General features: G+C 43.3%; 1 protein-coding gene across 2 annotated transcripts in view; it reads left to right on the forward strand.

Moving 5' to 3' along the window:
• The first annotated feature begins 19,652 nt into the window (after positions 1-19,652).
• PIP4K2A (phosphatidylinositol-5-phosphate 4-kinase type 2 alpha) overlaps positions 19,653-22,556 on the forward strand; it is a 177,021-nt gene continuing 174,117 nt past the window's right edge. The window contains exon 1 of one of the 2 annotated variants that reach the window (XM_022580483.3): positions 19,653-20,048. In XM_022580483.3, coding sequence (XP_022436191.1) covers positions 19,905-20,048 — 144 coding nt within the window. In that variant the 5' untranslated portion in view covers positions 19,653-19,904. The remainder of the gene's footprint in view (positions 20,049-22,556) is intronic. The other variant, XM_022580484.3, reaches the window with a different exon arrangement.

A 22,556-nucleotide genomic window follows, 5' to 3' on the forward strand; every position in this document is an offset into this window, starting at 1 on the left:
CAGTTCTGTAGTATATATCCGAAATTTGCTAAGAGAGTAAATCTTAAAATTTCTCATCCAAGAAAAAAAATTATATCTATGTGGAATGATGGATATTAATTAAAGTTGTGGTGGTCATTTCACTATATATACATATATCAAATCATTATGTTGTATCCACCTTACACTAATACAATGTTATATGTCAATTGTATCTCAATAAAATGGAAATTTTTAAAAATAATTAACCAACAACAAAAAGTTCTCCTCTTCCTGGTACTGGAGAGAGTACATTTCCTTTACAAATGGAAATGTATGTCCTGCTTTTAGCCAGACAGGGGGAGGGCAGAGAGCTTTTTTTTTTCCTGTCTGCTGTCTCTTAATTTATTTAAATATGTATCTTTCTGCGATATTTTTAAAATTCAAAATAAAGTAGCCAAGCTGTATCCCTTTATTTTTTCCCCAGCTTTATTGAGATGTATCTGATGTGTCATGTATCCATTTAAACACATAACATCAAGTTCATTCATTTTAGCTGCTGTGAAGTCTTCAATTCAGTCATCCATTCTCCCACTGATAAAATTTAGGTTGCTTCTAAGTTTTTGCCGTGACAGTAATTCTTTAGTGTACACCTTTGTATGCACTTTTGTAGGAATATGTAAAGGCATTTCCCAGAGAAGTGGGATTGCTGAGGAATAGGCAATTCACATCATCAGCTTCCCTAGATATTGTCAGATTGTGCTGAGAAGTTGCACGAGTTTACATTCCACCAACTTACATTTACTGGAATGCAGTGGCTAAGATTTCTGATTTCCTCACATCTTGACTAATTCTTTGCGTAATTAGATTTTTAAAAATTGGTGCCAATCTGATGGAAGAGATATGGAACAGTTTAGTTCAGGTTAGATTTCTAGATTACTCAGTAATCTATTGTCACATGGCATCTAATGTTGCAGCTGAGAGATAGATACCAGTTTAACTGTCATCCTTTTTAGGTGACTTATTTCTCTATCTTTAATATTTTTCTTTGTCTTTGACATTAGGCAGTTTACTATAACATGATGAGGTGTTGATGTTTTAGTTCATTCGGGTCTAGACTAGGTGTCCTTACATTAGAGCCTTTATAACTTATCATGATTGAAAAATTCTCAATCATTATCTTTTAAAACATTGTCTCCTGACTTCTGTTTCCAGCAATTTGTTAAAATTTGGTGTAACCATCCAGGTACAGAACCCTTTTTAAGTTATGGATAAAAATAGGAAAAAATATGTTTCAAAAAGATGTTTCTCTGCTGTCAAGAATGTAAGGGAAAACAATCAGGCCGTAAAGCACTTGAAAGCATGATTTCAAATCACTCAAACCAGCGTTTAACCTGAGGGCATCTGGAGACCCCTGATGGCCCAGAATCTGAAGGCCAAGCAGAGTAAAGGGCAGACCAGAGGAGGCCCACAAAAGCCAGAACATTCCGCTAAAGATGATTTTGTAAATGGATGAACTAGGAAAGATATACCTTGAAAAAAAGTATTTGCCTGTGTCGGCCTTGACTCTGGGTAGAGTAATAAGAGAGGATTGACAAGTCTGTAGCACTTTAGCCACAGTGTGTACTCACGCAGCTTGGGGAGCCAGAGTCATACTATTTGTATGGCAAAAAAAAAGGTCCAAACTGGCATCGTCTCTAAAGGAACATACTTTAAGCATAGGTCCCAAGGAATGCCAAAATATTAAGTTCCAAACACACAGTCCTATTAACACCTTGAGTTTAGCCCAGTGAAATCCATTTCAGACTTCCGACCTCCAGAACCAGAAGATAATAAATTTTGTTGTTTTAAGCCACGCATTTGTTACACTCCCCCACCCACATTCCCAATCCAAGCTCTCTTGGAGAGACCCCTGGCTTGAGGGAGAAGCAGCCCCCTGACATGTCAGAGTGTTCTGTCAGATTTACTGTGATTTGTTACTGCCTCAGGAGGAAACTAAAAGTCTGGCAAAAAGCCTTAAGTTTTCCCGTGGATTTAGTCGGTTTGCAGAAAGTAGCCTGCCCAGCACTTACCAAGATGAATGGCAAACTTTTTTGGCCCTTCACCAGGAAAGTGGCCCGAGTTCTTTCTATTGTTCTCTTCATGGGTGGGGCTGACTTTTGAGCTCAGGTTTATGCACACGACTCAGTTCTAGCTTTCAAACCTGTGCAGAACCTAGGTCATGACTCCTAGGATTTGAAAACTTTAGCAGATGGCCCCTCAGGCCTTTTTCCCATCAGCCTTAGGAAACAGGGCAAACATGGCATCATTTTCACCTAGTTATATCATTGCATTCTTTATTTCTGGGTTCTTTTTTTTTTTTTTTTTTTTTTTTTTTTGCGGTACGCGGGCCTCTCTCAGTTGTGGCCTCTCCCGTTGCTCCGGACGTGCAGGCTCAGCGGCCATGGCTCACGGGCCCAGCCGCTCCGCGGCATGTGGGATCTTCCCGGACCGGGGCACGAACCCGTGTCCCCTGCATCGGCAGGCAGACTCTCAACCACTGCACCACCAGGGAAGCCCTCTGGCTTCTTAAGGTATCTTTTTTATTTCTGCTGAGCTACTTACTAAAAACATTTTTGTTATATTTTGTTATTTCATTTCCAAATAATATTAGGTTCAAAAAGACATTCAAAATAAAATTACAGACTATTTGGAAAAGAGCAAAAATGAGGAAACATTAAACCTGTGAGATGCAGGCAGAGTGGTAATTAGAAAATATTTATGTACTTTTTTTTTTTTGGCCGCACTGTGGGACATGTGGGATTTTAATTCCCCAACCAGAGATTGAAACAGGCCCTTGGCAGTGAGAGCACGGAGTCCTAACCACTGGACCACCAGGGAATTTCCGAAAAAAATTTATGTATGTAAAGGCATATATTAGAAAAGACGAAAGATTAGAAATTAATAAACAAAACATCTAATCATTCAAGAATCTAGAAAAATAATAAAGTAATCCACAGAAAGTAATTAAGAAATTTAAAAACTAAAATTAAAGCTATAAAATTATTTTAATCAATAAAACTTTTTTTTTGAAAGGAAGAATAAAATACTTGGAATTCTGTCAAATAAGATCAAGAAAAAAACAAAAAAAATACAACTTGAAATTGTACATAACTCCAGGTATAAAAGATATTAATTTATAGGAGATTACTATGTAGAAATTTATATCAATAAAATATAAAACCTAAGTGGATAATTTTCTAGAAACATGTATCTTATCAAAATTGAGTCCAGAAAACTGAACAGGTAAATAACTACCCTCCAAACCCAGACATAGACACTCTGACAAGAGGGTTTTATGAGTGGTTTCGGCTATACCAGATGAACAGATGGATCATATTTTATTTAAATGTGATAGGAAAAACATGTAAAGTTTCAAACTTATCTGTTACCAAAACTATGTAAGATTTGTTAATAAGAATATCATTATAAACCAATCTCACTTATGAACATAGGTATACTAAAATGTTAGTAACCAAACCAGCAGATTGATTGTTACATGTGTAATATAATACATCACTGGAAGAGAAAAAAAAAAGATTCCATTGACAAACGGGGGGGAAATAAGCAAAATTCTTAGAAGTAAACCTAACAAGAAATGCAAAGTCCTATATGAAGGAAATATAAAATTTTACTAAAGGTAATTTTTTAAAAATCTTAAAAAGAGAGAGAGAGAGGTGTTCTTTGGTGAGAAGTCTCAATGTTGTGAACTTGTAATGTTTCAGTTTAGTCTACACATTTAATGCAATCAATAAGACAAGTTTATTCTCAAGTTCATAAGAAAGAGAAAATGCTTAAGTACAGATAACGGATTACTGGAATTGCAGAGTCAAAAAATATTCCCGTTTAAGTGAAAATTTTAATCCTAGTATGTATACCCATTTACATCTATCTACAGAGAATAGTCTGCTAAATACATGGTGTTGGACATCGCCTCTCACCACGAACACAAACTCCAGAGGATTTAAAGAGCTGTAGATATTTCTTTAAAAAGATGGAACCATGCAAAGAAAATATAAATATTTTTATAATCTTGGAGAAGAGAAATGGACAAATTTGATTATCTAAAAATGTAATACATCTTTAAAATAAATGACCCCTTAAGTTGAAAACTAGCAGTAGACGGAGATAAAATATTTGCAACACATGCAATATATAAAGGATTAATATCCAGAATAAAGCGCCACTACAAATCAATAAAAAATCAGAAAGACTCTGAACAGACAATTCACAAATTAATAAATACAGTCAGTGTAATGCGTGCTGTGCTGTGCCCGAGTCCTGAAGGATTTATTCCCCCAGCTGCTGAGAGGGTTGCTGGCTGACTGCCCTCAGCTGTCAGCCTCTCTGGAAATGACCCTCAGTGGAAAATAGTTGCCTCATCCAAGGGTATGTGCCTTCCCAGGGCAGCCTTCATCCAAGGACTGGGCAGCACAGGGGTGTAAGGGCCTGGCACCACGTGTTACTCAGGACCACTCCGAAGGGGCATCCTGACTTCAGAGTTCACCAAGAGGTCAGCTGAGGCCTTACTTGTGCAGCCCAACTTTTCCCTCTGCCTGTTCCTGCCTCCCTCCCTTCCCCCATGGATGGTAATCAAAAGAGCACTCCCTAATAACTTCCTACACCCTAACCTGCGTCTCGGCATTGTCCTCCTAGAACTTGACCTGCAACAGTCAGTGAACGTGGAAAGATGTCTTACCCCAGTTCTAATTCGAGAAATGAAAAAAAATTTTTTTTTAATCAAAGATCCTATTTTTCTCATTAGATTGGAAACATTTTCAAAAGCTGATAGCATCAGGGTCAGTGAGGGTGTGGGAGAAGAACATTTCATACACTATCAGAAAGTAAACGGGTACATTATCTTTGTAAAGCAATTTGCTATAACCTGTCGATTCCACCTATAGGTACCTATCTTAGAGAAATTCTAGTACCTTTGTATAAAAAGACATATATAAAAATGTTTCATCGAAACATTTTTAATAGTGAAAAACTGCAAACAACAGTACGTGTGCTGGTTTATAATCTCAGCTTTCCTTCCTTTGGGGAATCACCTCTTTGCATCTCACTTAGTGCAGGTGGAGCTGTCATTTACAATAGGCCTGTGATGGTTAATTTTATGTATCAGGTTGACTGGGCTAAGGGATGCCCAGATAGCTGCTAAAACATTATTTCTGGGAGTGTCTGTGAGGGTGTTTCTGGAAGAGATTTGCACTTGAATCAGTAGACTGAGCAAAGAAGTTCCCCCTCACCAGTGTGGGTGGGCATCAACCAGTCCATTGAGGGCCTGAATAGAACAAAAAGGTAGAGGGAGGACAGATTTGCTCTGTGCTTGAGCTAGGACAGTCACCTTCTCCTGCCCTCAGACATGAGTGCTTCTGGTTCTTGGGCCTTTGGATTCACACTGGGACTTACCCCACTGGCCCCCTTGTTCTTAGGCCTTTGGGTGTAGACTGGAGCTACACCACCAGCTTTCCTAGACCAATCATGAGACTTCTCAGCCTCCATAATCACATAAGCCACTCTCTCACAATAAACCTCTTTCTGTAGATCTATATCTATACCTATGCCTATGTCTGTATCTATCTCTATATTTGTATCTATCCTCTTGGTTCTGTTTCTCTGGAGAACTCTGATTAATACGAGCCCCTTCCTCTATCTAGGCACAATGGCAAGCACAGAACTGAGTCCTGATCAACCACAGCATCTCATTCACCTGTACCAGTGACAGATCCAGAGGGGTACCCTGATTCTATCTGTATCTGTATCTATGTCTGTATCTATCTCTATATTTGTATCTATCCTCTTGGTTCTGTTTCTCTGGAGAACTCTGATTAATACGAGCCCCTTCCTCTATCTAGGCACAATGGCAAGCACAGAACTGAGTCCTGATCAACCACAGCATCTCATTCACCTGTACCAGTGACAGATCCAGAGGGGTACCCTGATTCCACCATGGCCTATCTGAGACCTGGCCTGGAACTGATGGATAGACACTGGTACAGAGGAGTTAAGCCAGGGGCTGTCAGGGACCATCTTCTCTGGCCCATGAAGAAGCCTGTTGGTGAAATGAAACCAACACACACCACACACACACACACACACACACACACACACACACACACACAGGGGCTGATCAAGAGATGGAAACGCTGATCTTTGAAGCAATCATTCAGTCTCCACATCCAGCTATGCCTGAATCTTCTACTTCAGAAAATCAGCAGTTCCCCGAATTTTGCTAAAACTGGTTTAAAGTGTTTGTAAACCTTGCAGCCAAAAGAGTATTAACATAATTTGTTGAGCATTCATGACCATAATTAGAGGACACGTTAAATAAGTGACAGTACCTATGTACCAGGAGTCAGCAAACACTTTTTCAGTAAAGAGCCAGGGGTAATCGTTTTATTTTAGGCTTTGCAGCTCATACAGTCTGTGTTCACCTCTGCTGCTATGGCGAGAAGCAGCCACAGACAAGATGTACATGTTGACAGTGGCAGTGTTCCCATAAAACTATATTCATAAAACCAGGTGGCAGGACTTCCCTGCTGGTCCAGTGGTTAAGACTCCACGCTTCCAGTGCAGAGGGCCCAGATTTGATCCCTGGTCAGGGAACTAGATCCCGCATGCCACAACTAAGAGCCTGCATGCTGCAACTAAAAGATCTTGCATGCCGAAACTAAAAGATCCCACACGCCGCAACTAAGACCCGGCGAAGCCAAAAAAAAAAAAAAAAACCAACCAGGTGGCAGCTGGATCTGGTCCTCAGGAAACAGTGTGCCAAGTCTTACTGTACCATGGAACCATGAAGTATTTAAAAAGTCATGTTCTTCTATAGATACTCATGTAGTAGGATAATATTTTGTGTCATAAACCCATAGCTTTTCATTCTCAGTAATTCCTTTTAACCTTTCTGCATTGGAGCCTTTGCACTTGTAGATGTTCTGCCTGAAATACTCTTTCTGCAGGTACCTGCCTGGCCGGCTCCCTTCCTCTTTCAAGGTCATGATTCAAATGTCTCCTCAGGGAGGTTTTCCCTGGCAGTGCTATCTAAAATTGCAAGCACTCTCCTTTCTTCCTCCCTTGCTTTGTTTCTCCTTAGTTATTTTTCCCATATACATATTCTATATTTTTCTACCCTGAATGTTCTATGAGGACAGGTCTTTTACTCTGTGTTATTCTCTATTCCAATGCTTAAAACAGGATCTGGCACATAGTAGATGCTCAATAAATATTTGTTAAATGAATGAATAAAAATGATACCGTTTGGCTTCCCTGGTGGCACAGTGGTTGAGAGTCCGCCTGCCGATTCAGGGGACACGGGTTCATGCCCCGGTCCGGGAAGATCCCACATGCCGCGGAGCAGCTGGGCCCGTGAGCCATGGCTACTGAGCCTGCACGTCCGGAGCCTGTGCTCCGCAACAGGAGAGGCCACAACAGTGAGAGGCCCGCGTACCGCCAAAAAAAAAAAAAGATACCATTTATTGACCACTTACTCTGTGCCAGGCTCTGTGGAAAGTGCTTTATTCATTACATTGATCCTCACAACAACCATCTACAGTAGGTACCACTAAATCTCTGATCTGTATCTGGGCAGGGAAAATGCTGGCACCTATTTCCACAGAGAAAGGCCAAAGAGCAGAAACTATAAAGCGAAAATCCTTGGCTTTTCCTTCCAGAATAGGTCCTTGAAACTCAGAGAAGGTAATCATCTTGAAAGCCAGGGCATTTTCTTCAAGGGCATTTTAAAAAATAAGAAATGTGAGGTTTTCGTGTAACCAAAAGCCAAGTATCCAAAGGATTTGAGCATAAAGGTTATCCTTAAATGATAGTTGGGGATGAACATATGCCTTTTAGAGAGAGATCGGTAAAAACACTTCTGGTGTAGCCTGGAGATTTTCTCAGAGTAGAAGAGCAGCAGAATCCGCCCCTGGTAGGGGGTAGGAGTCCCAGATCAGAGAAAGTCCAGGCCTTGATGACTGGGTGTGTCCCAGGAGGCTGAGAGCCTCACAGAGAACAGGCAGGGAAGGACCAGGGCATGGAGCAGTGCTGACTGATTGCGGCTCCAGGCGGAAGGGCCGGTAGCCCAGAGCCCCAGGGATTCTCTTAGGGAGCCTGGATGGCTGAGGGGGGAAGGGTAGGTGTGAAGGGAACTGGAGTTGGGCTGGGAAGTTTCCTGACCACAGGGGCCTAAGTAGAAGAGACTATGCTGTGAGAGGGGTCATCTCAGTGGACCCCAGGAGAAGGGGATGCCCACAGTGCATCAGTGGTCCCCAGGCCACAGCGCATAAGCCCCTTGTCCCCATCCCAAGTCACTCCTAGGAAGAGGGGAATTGACTTTCACTGATGATTTACATACTGGAGACGGAGAATAACTCAGAGTTGACCGAGTTTATCCAGAAGGGACTCGACCAAGTTCTCTGCAGCTCAGCTAAGAACTGAGCTAAAAGCTAAATGAAGTACACAATGGATTAAGAAAAAAGACAATTTTGTATACATGAGATTTGTGATAATGAGATGAGTCCCTGTTACTAAACTATGGAAAGATCTCCAAGGCATAGTGTTAAGAAGAAAGGAAGCAAGTCGTAAAACAATATGTAAGGTATATTCCCCTTTGCAGTAGTCTTCCCCACTTTTATCCTCAGTTTTGCTTCTTGCCATTTTAGTTACTCATGGTCAACCTGGGTCCAAAAATATTAAATGGAAAATTCCAGAAATAAACAATTCATGTGTTTTAAATTGTGTGCCATTCTGAGTATCGTGATGAAATCTTGTGCCATCCCACTCTGTCCAGCCCAGGCCTTGAATCATCTCTTTGTTCAGCATATCCGGCCAGCTAATCACTTGGTAGCCATCCTGGTTATAAGATTGACTGTTGCATATGGCAGTTCTTGTGTTCAAGTGACCCTTGTTTCACTTACTCATGGCCCAAAGAGCAAAAGAGGATGCTGGCAATTCAGATTATGCCAAAGAGAAGCTGCAAAGTGCTTTCTGTGAGAAGGTGAAAGTTCTCAACTTAATAAGGAAAGAAAAAAATCATATGCTGAGGTTGCTACGGTCTACGGTAAGCACAAATCTATCTGTGAAATTGTGAAGAAGAAAAAAGAAACTCACGCTAGTTTTGCTGCTAACACCTCAAACTGCAGAGTTAAGGACACAGTGGGTGATAAGGGCTTAGTTAAGGTGGAAAAGGCATTAAATTTGTACAATAATATTTCTCAAGAGAGAGAGAGACCACCGTCACATAACTTTTATTACAGTAGATGATTGTAATTGTTCTATTTTTTTTAATGTATTTATTTACCTATTTATTTATTTCGACCTCCTGTTACTTCACATCCTCACCAGCATTTGGATCTATCAGTGTTCCTAATTTTGGCCATTCTAATAGTGCAGTGGTATTTTATTGTTGTTTTAATTTGTATTTTCCTGATGACATATGCTATGAAGCATCTTTTTATATGCTTAATTGCCATCTGTATATATTCTTTGGTGAGCTGTCTGTTAAGGTCTTTGGCCCATTTTTAAACTAGGTGTCTACTTTCTTATTGTTGAGTTTTAAGTGTTCTTTACGTATTTTGGATAACAGTCTTTAATCACATGTGCCATTTGCAAATATTTTCTCTCTTCAAATGCTTTTTCCCCCAGTTTTGTTGAGATATAATTGTCGTACAGCATTGTATAAATCTAAGATGTACAGCATAATATCAGTAATGTGACTTATGCTCGTCATGAAATGATGATCACAGTAAGTTTAGTGAACATCCATCATCTCATAGAGACACAACATTAAAGAAATAGAAAACAATTTTTTTCCTTGTGATGAGAACTCTTAGGATTTACTCTCTTAATGTTCGTATATAACATGCAGCAGTGTTAATTATATTTATCATGTTACATTACATCTCCAGTACATATTTATCTTACAACTGGAAGTTTGTATGTTTTGATCACTTTCATCCAATTCTCCCTCCCCCGACCCCCTACCCCCCCCCAACCCTGGTAACCAAAAATCTGATGTTTTTTCTATGAGTTTGTTTGGGTTTTTAAAAATTTATTTATTTTATTTATGTACTTTGGGCTGTGTTGGGTCTTCGTTGCTGCTCACGGGCTTTCTCTAGTTGTGGTGAGCGGGGGCTACTCTTCGTCGCGGTGTGCAGGCTTCTCATTGCGGTGGCTTCTCTTGTTGTGGAGCATGGGCTCTAGGCACGTGGCCTTCAGTAGTTGTGGCATGCGGGTTCAGTAGTTGTGGCGTGCAGGCTCAGTAGTTGTGGCTCGCGGGCTCTAGAGCGCAGACTCAGTAGTTGTGGCACACGGGCTTAGCCGCTCTGCGGCATGTGGGATCTTCCTGGACCAGGGCTCAAACCCGTGTCCCCTGCATTGGCAGGTGGATTCTTAACCACTGTGCCACCAGGGAAGTCCCTGTCTGTTTGTTTTTGAAGTATAATTGACTTACAAAATTATGTTAGTTCCTGGTACACAACATAGTGATTCGATATTTCTATACATTTCAAAATAATCACCACAATAAGTCTAGATTTGATCTGTCACTGTACAAAGATATTACATAGTTACTGACTATATTCCCTACACTGTACATTTCATATCTGTGACTCATTTATTTTGCAACTGAAATTTCTATTTTATTATTAGTTATTGTTGTTAATCCCTTACTGTGCCTAATGTATAAATTAAACTTTATCATAGGTATGTATGTGTAGGAAAAATCATAGTATGTACAGGGCTCAGTACTCTCCACGGTTTCGGGCATCCACTGAGGATCTTGGAACACATCCTCCAGCATAAGGGCACATTACTATATACAAATGGGAGCAGAGGGAAGTGAGAGGGGGAAGGGAGTAGGAGAGGGAGGGAGAAGGAGAAAGGAGAGGGGGATGTGGTGGACGAGTGGGAGGGAGACTTTCTCTTTTTAGTTCATGACCTTCTATACAGCTTGAACTCTTTACAGGAATGCACTTAACTACTTTTTATGTAAATACAACAATGAAATAAAGTGATGCAATGATTATGCTGCATTTTTTTTCTCTTTTACTCAAGCACCATCATTTCAGGACCACCCTCGCTGGCTCTGACCACCCAGTTTCCCTCCTTCCTCTACCTGATCCAGTGATCTTCCTCCATGTACCCCTACGGTCTCACTATAGCATGTATATAGCATTGGAAACAATTGGCTCATGGATTTACCTTCTCCACTAAACTATGTGCTCCTCAAAGCAAGTATGCATCTTAGTCATGTTTGTGCCCAGAATCTTCTAGGACCTCAACACATATGTGATGAATAAGGAAAAAAATTATCATAAACCTATTTCTGCCTTCAGATTTGTCCCTGAGTTCTATTTTATCAGGTTTTAAAATATTACTATTATGATCTACTTAAAATTTGAATATGAAAGCTAAAACATAAAAAACCTAAATTAATAAAGGGAAAGCAGCATTCTTTGTTGAAAGTTAGTTTTCTGCCAGCTCTCTAAGGAACAGCCATGTCATATTTAAGATGAAAGCACGAATAAAGGCCATGAATATAATGAATGATCAACAATCTCCGATCTTTAAAATTCAGGCCTAGAATTTTATGTAATAATGATGTCATCTATAGCCTCCTTTTAGTACATTTAAATATTAGCTGGCACAAAAATATTTAGGGGAATTAAAAGGTACTCTTCTGAGTCTAAGCAGCCCAGGAAGTCCATCCCCACCTCTTTAAAATTTAGGAGACGTGACTAAGGCCTGGCTGGGGTGACAGAACGCACGCCAGATTATGATGACTGAAACTGACCAGCACTTCACAGGCTAGGCACCCAAACCTAAAACAGTGAGAAAACTCAGGCATAGAATTCTGAAATCTTTGTACAGGTAACAGGGAAGGTTCAATGGTTTTGCATATTTCTGTATAACTTTCAGGGGTACAATTGGGGTGCGAAAATGGAGGCTCCCCAGGTTTGGGAGAAGTGGTGTGAGAACATTAATGTGTCTAAGGGATGCCTTTACAGCACACCTGACTGAGAGCTGCTTCTGCTTACGCAGGAAGCAGGAACAGCTAAGTTCAGGAACTGAGAGCAGCAAGGAGGAAGTGGAAACAGCCTGGGTAGGTCTGGGAATCTCTCAGGAACCTCTCGTTCCTCTTTCCCACTTCAGTTCTTCCCCTCCCTGGCTTGCTGGACTAGACCTGCCCGGGGTTAACCAGCTCAGACCCTGGCTGCTACCAGGATAGGAAGGCTTTTGTCCTTTGTTAACTCTCAAGGCTATTGTTTTCTATCTTCCATTTGGTTCTCAAGCGCAGCAAAGACTATGGGAACCATCCCATCTCAGACTATTGGACACAGCAGCATGAAGATGGCTGTGATCATTTTCTTTATGCTGATTTCAGGTTACATTTCTTTGGATGTGTTTCAAATATACACATCAACTCTCTCTCTTAGGTTTTCTTTAGTGTAGCATCAGTATAGCAGATACTAGATGTGAGAACTAAAAATACTTCCGTGAAAGCAGACTTTAGGGGAGATTTCCCTTATCTTTATTGTCAAGATGTTAGTCCAATTCCCCGTCATCTCTTACCTGGATTCCTGTAATATTTACCTTGTTTGCCTCTCCATTTTGACATTTCCGTTCCTTCAATCTATTGGGTCCACAGGGATCTTTTTTTTTTTTTTTTTTTTTGCGGTACACGGGCCTCTCACTGTTGCGGAGCACAGGCTCCCGTTGCGGAGCACGGGCTCCGGACGCACAGAGCTCCGGACGCACAGGCTCAGCGGAGCACAGGCTCCGGACGCACAGGCTCAGCGGCCATGGCTCACGGGTCCAACCACTCCGCGGCATGTGGGATCTTCCCGGACCGGGGCACGAACCCGTGTCCCCTGCATCGGCAGGCGGACTCTCAACCACTGCGCCACCAGGGAAGCCCCACAGGGATCTTTTTATAAACAAATCCTCAGCTTCCCAAGGGCTCCCGTTGCACTGAGAATAAAATTCAAATCCTTGCCAGGGTCTCAGTGCTGAGCCCTGCCTGCCTTGCCAACCTAGGCCTCCTGGGGTTCTAGAACGGGAGTTCTCATGCCTGATGACCCCCTCTGTCCAGGCTGCTCTCCACCCCACTGTTTACATGGCTGACTGTTTCTTATCTTTCAGGCTTATGTATCTTTTCCTTGGAGAGGATCTCCTTGACACTGCCTATTTTCTATCAAGGTGCCGGGTTTATTACCTTCAGAACCCTCATCACAATCCGTAATTATAGGATTGTCTGTTTACTTGCTTCTACTCTATCCTCTCGATCTGTAAACTCTATGAGGGAAGAGGTCATACGCAGTACCTACTATGGTACCTGGCACATAGTAGGTACAATCAATAAATAGTAGTTGCATGAACACGTTTTTTCTTAAGCGTCAATGAAAAAATAAATGTGGAAAATACCAACCGCCTTAACAACAGTCAGACTTAACTCATGCCACAGCCATAAGGGATTGGGGCAAATGCACAGGCACCCTGCAGGGTTTCCTATCTTCCTAGTAGGGTCAGGGTTCCCGTGTTTTCTGCATCTGGACACCGTGGACTTTTCCCTTAGCCGGGACCAAAATCTCAGGCGAAAATCTTCTGATTCTTCTGGTCTTTTCATTCAACCTTGACTTCTGAAGGTCACACCAATTTGTATGGACATTGTTGATCAACAAAGAATGGAACCTCCCTTCTTCCCAGAACTAAGTGCCCGGTATTCTTATTTTTGGAGGCTCCACCCACTCATTGTATCAAGCATACTGAGATGAGTTCATATCCCACATTTAATACAATTCTCTTGCTGTAAAATATATTAGAAAAGGTGTTTAGAATTTTGCTCTTAGAATTTTTGGCTATGAATGACATTTAATTTTTGATTGGCTATTATATTTTTAGGCAATCATGTATACTTGTAACACGAAACCTAACTCACAAACAGATTCTGTCATATTTTTTTTCAAATGTTTATTTATTTTTTAAATTTATTTTTATTTATTTTAGTTTTTGGCTGTGTTGGGTCTTCGTTTCTGTGCGAGGGCTTTCTCTAGTTGAAGCGAGCGGGGGCCACTCTTCATCGCGGTGCACGGGCCTCTCACTGTCGCAGCCTCTCTTGTTGCGGAGCACAGGCTCCAGACGCGCAGGCTCAGTAGTTGTGGCTCACGGGCCCAGTTGCCCCGCGGCATGTGGGATCTTCCCAGGCCAGGGCTCGAACCCCTGTCCCCTGTATTGGCAGGCATATTCTCAACCACTGCACCACCAGGGAAGCCCTGTCATGATATTTTTTATATAAAATCTAAAAAACTTGTTAGTATTATGTTGCGTGTTGTGCACAGTTAATAAAATGTTTATTAGAATATTAATTTTGAAGTTTTCTTTTGGAGTCTGTATTTTTTTTTCCTGATTTCAAACTTTTTATAAAAAATATAAAAATTCATAGGCCCTGTGCATTGGGGATATGATGTCTAATAGATAAAAACAACACTATTCTATTTTCCTCGTATTTGTAGCCTTCCTTTCTCTTAAGGACTTTTTGTGAACTCAGGGAAGCTTCCCTCCCCTCTACATGTAGAAAAATGGCCTGTTCCACTAAGACTTATTTTAACAATAACTATGATAAATAGCAAGAAGTAACTTAAAAAGCTGTTCTCTTATAGAAATTGAACTACTATGTTAAATGCCATTACTGTGTTATTTATTTAATGAGGGAAGATGGTTGCATCTTTTTATAAAAGATGGATTTAGACAATAATTTAAAAATTATTATAAAAGATGAATTTTTACAACAGTACAATGTATTTTCTTTTAGTGTTTTACATGTATACATACACAAATACATTTTATAATCTTAATATACAATATACAATTTTGTATCCTATTTTTTCACTTATTTTAATATCATGATTAATGTCATTACATTTTATGTGAAATTACCATTTTTATTGGTTGCATTATAGTCTGCCATAGGGATCTACTGTAATACATTTCATTGCTCTGTCAATGTTGGAAATTTCTATTTCTGTTATGAAGGTATACATAATAAAGATATGATGATATTGGAGATTGACTCCTGTCCTCCACTCAGCTTCCTGTCTCCCAAGGGAGTGACTAAAGTCCTCTTCGTCTGCTTGGGGAGTAGAGGGGAAGGCAAAGCAGGCTGGGAAGTGGTCACCCTAGTGTTGGCTTTTTTATATACTGTCTTTTCCCTGTCCGATCTGCCCAAGTCAGGCCAACAAAATAGCTGCCAACCAAGAGGAAGATTCCTGGAATTGCTGCCACTGTCCTGGAAGTGCCAGCCAGCTGCAGAAGCCAGAAGAATCACCATCATTTTCAAATGCGTGGACAACCCCTGCCAGCGGGTGCCAAACCACAGCCAGCTCAGGAGGCATTTGGACGGCGCGGCTAGACCCTCAGAACTCCCAGATGGCAAGCTGTGTTGCATCGTGTCAACACCTTCCCCCCGCAAAAGTAACTCATATGTCACAATTGAATTCTTGGATCCCACTTATTTGGCTGTCATTCTGGCTGAGTTTGACTGTATATGCACTTTAATAATGGCCTTCTAAAATAATACCATTTTTAATGGCAAGGCTCTGGATGACACTACAGAAGATCGAATGGCCTTGTCCCACATTTTGCTCTGATCTCTTCATAGAGCAATGGAAAGCATAACAGCTTCCAAATAGCACTAAGGAAGTTACTGAATTTATTTTCTCAAGGAAGAATTCTAATTGAATTATTAAATTGAGGAAGTATTTTTTTTTTGACGAAAAGGGTAATAAAATAAAAATTCAGAGCATCCACCCTATTTCAACCTCCATTTCTGGTATTGCGTACCTTAGTTAACATAACACTTTCACCGTACTCTTCTAGGACAGTAAATAAACTTGATTATAGTAAAAGGAAGTTTTTTTTAAAAAAGTAACAACAAGCAGAAGCAAGTCAGTATTGGGAGGCTTTCAATCTTCCCAACATTTCTTTCCTTCTTCTTGGTGAACTTGGCTGCTGGAGCATTTCTGGCAGCTGTGATGGCCTTGGAAGCTGGATGAACAGCCCAACAGGCCAAATGCAAAGAGGTGGGAACGGCCTTCTCCTTGACTGACATGACCACATCCCCATCCTGAGATGGAACTTCCCTCCTCTTCTTTCTCTAGCCACGCCCCTCATCAAGACCATTGTCGATTGTTGATGGTTGGGGTGCTTCCACCCTTGATATATAAGCAGCCTGAATTAGATGCTGAACCAAAGACATGTGTATTGTTTTGTTATCACACAAACTCCAAAGGAAAACAGTGATCAAATTGCTAAGTTGTTAAATCCAAATGTGTCTAGCCCTCAAGTTTAAATATTATGTCTAACCTAACCTAATTTCCCAATAAAGTATTTCTAAATGGACCCCTCCACACACAGTTCCTGGGTGTAGAATCTTGTAACTTTGATGTGAGAGATGAAAATTTCCTTTTCATTTATTCATCAAAAGTTTGCCATAGGTGCTATGGGAAAGGGAGTATGTTAGGTTCATTGGAAGCATACAGAGCGAGTATAACACAGACCCTGCCTTCAAAGAGTTTGTCTCCCAACGAGTCAGGAGATCACTTAAACTTCTCTAGATCTCCATTGTCTAATGTAGATAATCTGAGAACTGGGTTAGGTACTTTCTGAGGTCATTTCTGCAACTCTAGAACTCCTACACCACATACATCCTCTGCAGAGTACAAAGGTAGTGTGAAAGGTCATTGGCAAAAATCATCTCATGACCTATTCCTGAATGGCATTATCGTAAATGCCATTCAAAGTAAGTTAAATCACCCAAAATTCTGTCCCTTAACACGATTCTATTACAAACTCTAAAGTTTCTAAGAGAGTAAATCTTAAATGTTCTCACTGCACACTCACACACCCACCCACACACGGTAATTATGTGTGATGTACGTGTTAACTAAACTTAAGGTGGAAATCGTGTATATATATATATATATATATATACATCATCGAGTTTTTCACCTTAAACTTACCCCATGCTATATGTCACTTATATCTTAATAAGGTTGGAAAAATAATTCTGTCCTTTCAAAGCTACAGGTCTCCTTATTACTATCTGAAAATACCACGTGGATCTTCATCTCCACGCCTGCACCTCTGTCTGCCCCTAACAGGGATGACACTGTGCGCCCATCCAGACCTTGCGCCCTCCTAAGTGAAACCTCACCTGACAGTGCCCACACATATCCATCTTCCCTTCCTGTAGGTTCATTCAACACTTTGTCATCACTAAATTCAGCTTTTAAGCCTTCACAGCTAGCGTGTCGTCTTCCATTATTAATATACAGTTAAACCCAATAGAGCCGTCATAGAATAAAGTGCTATGGAAGCACTGAGGTGGATGGATTAATTTCAACTAGGGGGACCAGTGAGAGCACCAGGGAAGAGATAATATTGGAGCACAATTTTTTTCATGGACAGGACCTGGTAACAGGGTTTATGTGGAGTGGTGGTGAGAGGCAATAATCAGTGATGATCCTAAGCTTTGAAGCCTGGGTCAATGAAAATTTGTTAAACGAATGAACTTGTGGTTGGAGTAACGCAGTGACATGAATGCCATTTTCAATATAATAGAAAAATGAACCAACATGTGAGATGAAGGACAATGTTGAACTTGGTTTTAGACAATTTTTAAGCTGTCTGTGGGCAATTGATGTAGAGATGTTCAACGAGGCACTTCTCTGAGGTCAGGGGAGAGTTTATGGGTCATCCACAAGTACTCTCCATTTCATCTTGTATGTATACAGTGCTGTATGATTTATAGAGTGCTTTTCAGAGCCATTGTCTACTGTTGATTTTGATTCTAGCGAACATCCTATAAAGTAGGTAGGGCAGGATTATAATTACCAGGCCCAGAGTAGTCCCTAAAGTGACCTTTGTGTCTGATTATTCTATTATTTTATACATTTATTTATTTTTGGCTGCATTGGCTCTTCGTAGCTGCGTGTGGGCTTTCTCTAGTTGCTGGCAAGCGGGGGCTGCTCTTCGTTGAGGTTCTGCAGGCTTCTTATTGCAGTGGCTTCTCTTTGTTGCTGATCACAGGCTCTAGGCACGCAAGCTTCAGTAGCTGTGGTGCGCGGACCCTAGAGCACAGGCTTAGTAGTCGTGGCGCAAGGGCTTAGTTTCTCCGAAGCATGTGGGATCCTCCCAGACCAGGGCTTGAACACGCGTCCCCTGCATTGGCAGGCGGATTCTTAACCACTGCGCCACCAGAAGTACCCTGATTATTCTATTATTAACACAAAGAACCTGAGGCTCAGAGAAGTTCTCTGCTCAAATAGGTGGGAGAACTGGGCAACCCCACCTCTTCTCACTGCAAATTCAGGTTGTTCTTTTTTTTAACCACTAAGAGTGGTGATGGTTGAGGCTGGGGGAGCAGATAACATTTTGGACAATAGTATGAAGCGAGAGAGAAAGAATAAGAGGATGTTGGGGCAACCCTTGTGTTTAAAAAACAGTCAAAGCAAAAAGGAGCAAATGAAGGTGACCACGTGACCTGTCACTTCCCACCCTTTGAGACTCATCAAGCTCCTTAAGGGATCAGGATCTGTCATGCTTTCTTTCCCTGAGAGAACCAAGCAGGTTAACTGGTACACAGTAGGAGACCACTATACTTGAGGGGGAGTATTAATGACAATAGATATATAATGACTTGCCCAGTGGGCTGAGTAGGGTAAGTGCCTAGAACAGGGTTATGATTACTGGGGAAGATATAGGGACAACAGGTTTTTAGACATACTTGGAATGGCAGCTTCCTGAGGTGGTTCAGGTATTCCCAGCATTAAGAAGGGCTAAATTTAGGTGTACGTGTATGAAGACAGTGAAAAGGTTTCCGCGGAAGGTGAGTGAGATGAATTAAACGGATATAGGAAACATCGCGGAGGATTTGACATACAAGGTGCAATTTGGGGCATGATTCTCCTGGCCAAACCAAGGGCTCTAGATGAGGAATCAGGGTCCCATCTAGGGAGGGCGTTAGTGGTGGTGGGAATGACAGCCCAGCGGCTTAGGTGGGAGTCTCCCTTCTGCATGCATGTGGGAAGGCCCAAGTTCAGGGTCCAAAAGGCCCGATGGTTAAAGGCACAAAAGGATTAATAAGTTCATTGCAGGGCTACTTTGAGAGGCGGCCAACCATGTGCCCAGGTCCTTTCCCTCGGTGCTAGGGAAGCCCTGGTCTCCACGCAGCGTTTCACGTCTCACTAGCTCTCCTGATTCTTGGCACCGGTAAGCGGCGATGCCCCGAGCCTCCTTCCTTCGCCTGACCACCGTCTCTGGGGGCTCCTCTCCTCCGATCTCCCTACTCTCCCCATCCTTCCCTCTTTTCTCCTGAGCTGCAGAAGGGATACCTTGCGGGAGTCCTCACGCTCCCCGCGCCGCACGCCCACCCCGTGGCCTCCTCGGCCGGCGGGGAGCTGCCGCCCCGAGCTCGCCTGCGACCCAGGGGCGGCCAGGCTGCCGCGGAGCCGGAGCGAGAGGGCGCAGCTTAACGGTCCCGCGGCCGCGCCTCGCGCTCCGCGCCCCGCCCGGCGGCGCCGCAGCTGCTGCCCGCCCGCCGCCTGCGTCATGACGCCGGCGCCCAACGCGGAAGCCGCTCGCGGCGCGCCCGGTCCAGCCGCGGGCTGAGCTCGGAGCCGCGGCGGGCGCGGGAAGCGGGCCGGAGCGGAAGACGAGCGCAGCCTCCCTCGGCAGCCGGGCAGAGCGGGCACCGCGGGCGGAGCGGGACGAGCGTGCCGGCGGCCGGAGCGGGGCACGGCGCGCCGGGGCCGCCGCCGGGGGGGATGCAGCTGCCTCCCCGGGCCGGCGTGTAGAGAGGGCGGGTCCCCGGCCTCGGGAGCGCGGCGGTGGAGGGGACAGAGGCGGCGGCCATGGCGACCCCCGGCAACCTGGGGTCCTCCGTTCTGGCGAGCAAGACCAAGACCAAGAAGAAGCACTTCGTAGCGCAGAAAGTGAAGCTCTTTCGGGCCAGCGATCCGCTGCTCAGCGTCCTGATGTGGGGGGTAAACCACTCGGTAAGGGCTTGGGCTGCGGCGCGCGGTCCCTTTCCTCGTCCTCGTCCTCCTTGTCGTCCTCCTCGTCGTCGTCCTCGTCCGCCGCCTCCTCCTCCCCCTCCGCCCCCTGCAGCTGCTGAGGGGCGGGGAGCCCGAGCGGGGCCCGGGCCCTACGGCTGTTTGCCCTCCGGGGCTGCCCGTTCGCCGCGGCGCCTCGGTGCCCCCAGCCCCGCGCCGCGCGCCCGCCCCTCGGGGCCGCCCAGGCGCCACTTGGACCCCCTAGGGACCTAGGGCTGGATGCAGGACGAGGGGGTCCCATTTGCAGTGGAGCCCTGCGGCGGGTACCAGTGTCGCCCCCGGTCCATGCGTCCGCTTGCTGGCCGATCTGTCCCCTGCAGCCCGGGAACTGGGAAGTTTGTGCGGGGCACGACTCCTCCTGGGCTGTCACCCCGGCGGGGGCTGTTGGGGCGAGAGTCCCGGCGCTTGCTTCCTCTGCGGGGGCGGCGGGGGAGGCCGGGTCCTCCGCCGTCCGGCAGGTGTACCTGCCCGAGGCTGGGAGCTTATGAAGCCTCCCCGCACCAGGCACAGGGGTGAGAATACTGGAGATCGCGGAGCTTTGGGCAGCGGCTTAGTGCTTAGGTCCTTTTTTCCCTTTAAAGGCGATATTCTTGGACGCCAGGAATCTTTTTGGCAAAGATAAAGCCAATGTAAATATGGCTCTGGTGTTTAGCATCTTCCTCTGCTCCTCTCCCGCATCGCCCTGCCGCTGTGCCCGCTGAAGAGCTGCCTGGCGGGGAGTCTTGCTCCCCAGACCTCCTCCCCCACCTTGGGGAGCCAGGCCGAAGTCGCCGACTGCGGAAGGGCGGCCTGGGGATGACAGCGGGAGGGGGTCTCGGCGGGCGCGGTGGACGGCTGTCTTGAGTTGACTGCACCCGTTTGGGGGGGTTTGTTTCAGAGGTTGGAGGAGACGGCTTGGAAAGGTTAGCGTAACCCGCTAGCCCGAGGTCCTGGAGATGCGCCGCTGCGGGCTATGCGGACTGCGGTCTGAGGGTCCGAAATAGTTTCCTGATGATCTTCCAGCGAGAAACTCTTGCAGTTTTAATCTTCTTGGGATCAGGAAATCTGATAGGAGCTGTTGGCTGAGCCATGAAAGTTTAAATGAGCCTGTGAATTTTGACCATGACCTTACCCACTGCAGTCGGTTAGCTTCTGAGGAGAAGTGTACGCTTGCCTTCCGTACTTTTGATTTCGATGGATGTCTGTGGGCCCTTTTCAGCATAATAGAAATGACAGAAAACCATGTTGGATTTCGAAAGAACATTCTCGGTGTAGTGAAGTTGGTTGAAATGGCTCAAAAGCATCGTATTTGTATTTTTCTTTCCCAGGCTGAGCTGGGGAAAAGGTGAAACTGTATCAGGATTGATCGATTGTGCTTGCAAGCAGTGACTGTTTTTAAGAAGGTTGAGACTTGATTATTCCTATCAGCCTAATGCCTGATCGCCTGGAGTTCATTTTAACTTCCTGATAACTTCTTGAGCAATTAGGAATGCAAGCTTTTGCAACAGCGGATACTACTGCATCAAAAACCCCCTACGTTTTACTAAAGTAAATAAAGTGTTATTTTTCCTGTGTAATAAGTGTACAGTTTAGAGTTATGTTCTAAATTTAAGTTTTTTTATTATGTTGCTGTTAGTTGCTTTTTTAAAAAAAGTAATGTTGTTAGTTCTGTATGTATGGGTGCTTTTATCTCCTTTGAAGTTCTGGTGTTTTGGTCAGGAGAGTGTTTGTGTCTGAGCGTTTAATCTAGTAAAGTAGTGATGATAATATGCCACTGAAAGGGTGTGCTGTCTGGGAATTAGTCCCAACTCCAGTTTACTTTAGAAAACCTTGTAATTGTGTGGTGTTTTACTGTACCCACTTCTGTTGCTACTTTATACTTTTGAATTGCTACATTTGTTTTAGAGTTTCTTGCTAATTGGAAATATTTTGAAACTACTTAAAGCTTATTAAAATAATGTGATTTGTAGATAGTGCATTTTCTTTTGCTTTCAAGAGAAGTTAGCAAGTCTAAGTGTAGTCATCCAGAGGAGTCAAGTTTCCATAGTATGCAGTATAACCATGTTATTTATTCAACAAATATATATCAGGCACATTGTGCTAGCCTCTGTGCAAAAGATTGCTAAAAATGCCCCTCACATTTTTGTCCAAATATTTTTATTTTTAGGGCTCGAGTTGACATAAGAAAGGTCTGTTTCACAGGCTTCTTTTTAAAAATGTTTATTTTCTTTCTTTTTTTTTTTTTAAAGAAAGGATGGGTATATAAAGATGAGATCTACACTCAGATGCCATGTGTTTCTGGTTGATTTCATTTTAGGTAACAAAGTCTTAGATAAATGTTTTCATATGACCTTGTATGCACCAAAGTCTACAGTATAATATGAGAATAAATTTGTCAGTTGTATTGTGTATGAATGGAGACATTTGAGAAAGCCTAGTAGAGCAGGAAGAGATCATTCAAATCAGTCCTTC

Source organism: Delphinapterus leucas, chromosome 2, assembly GCF_059928025.1.
Source record: "Delphinapterus leucas isolate spDelLeu-1000000601 "Yukka" chromosome 2, BTC_Dleu_Yukka2, whole genome shotgun sequence".
Lineage (NCBI taxonomy): Eukaryota > Metazoa > Chordata > Mammalia > Artiodactyla > Monodontidae > Delphinapterus > Delphinapterus leucas.